Source organism: Antrostomus carolinensis, unplaced genomic scaffold (assembly GCF_000700745.2).
Source record: "Antrostomus carolinensis isolate BGI_N321 unplaced genomic scaffold, ASM70074v2 scaffold49152, whole genome shotgun sequence".
NCBI classification, from domain to species: domain Eukaryota; kingdom Metazoa; phylum Chordata; class Aves; order Caprimulgiformes; family Caprimulgidae; genus Antrostomus; species Antrostomus carolinensis.
The window spans coordinates 328-681 of record NW_010301122.1 but is presented as its reverse complement, the minus strand read 5'-3'; the positions used below and the strand labels follow the sequence as shown (position 1 = coordinate 681).

Sequence of the window (354 nt, the reverse complement as noted above, 5' to 3'; positions counted from 1 at the left end):
CTACGAGGTGAGGATGACGGTGGGGTTGGTGGCTTGTGTCCTCTTTGGTGTCTGGCTCAAAGCTGTGGCCACCTCTCTCGTCCCCGTGCTGGGTTGGTTGTCCCCCGATCGCCCACCGGTGCTCGCCGGCCGCGGCTGCTCCTTGCAATGGAGCCGTGGTCCCTACTGCAAGTTCTTTGTGATCTTCTTCGCCGCTTTCTACTTCCTCCTGCCCCTCCTCATCATCGTGGTGGTCTACTGCAGCATGTTCAAGGTGGCACGGGTGGCTGCCATGCACCACGGCCCTCTCCCCACCTGGATGGAGACGCCGCGACGTCGCTCCGAGTCTCTCAGCAGCCGTTCCACCATGGTCCC

At 62.7% G+C, this 354-nt stretch overlaps 1 protein-coding gene across 1 annotated transcript in view; it reads left to right on the top strand.

Moving 5' to 3' along the window:
* The window catches only part of LOC104521363 (G-protein coupled receptor 61), a gene marked incomplete at its 3' end in the record, with an annotated part of 1,116 nt that overhangs the window by 441 nt on the left and 321 nt on the right, over nt 1-354 (top strand). The window contains 1 exon segment of the mRNA XM_029083852.1: nt 1-354. This exon segment is cut by the window's left edge and continues 144 nt beyond it; it is cut by the window's right edge and continues 13 nt beyond it. Coding sequence (XP_028939685.1) covers nt 1-354 — 354 coding nt within the window.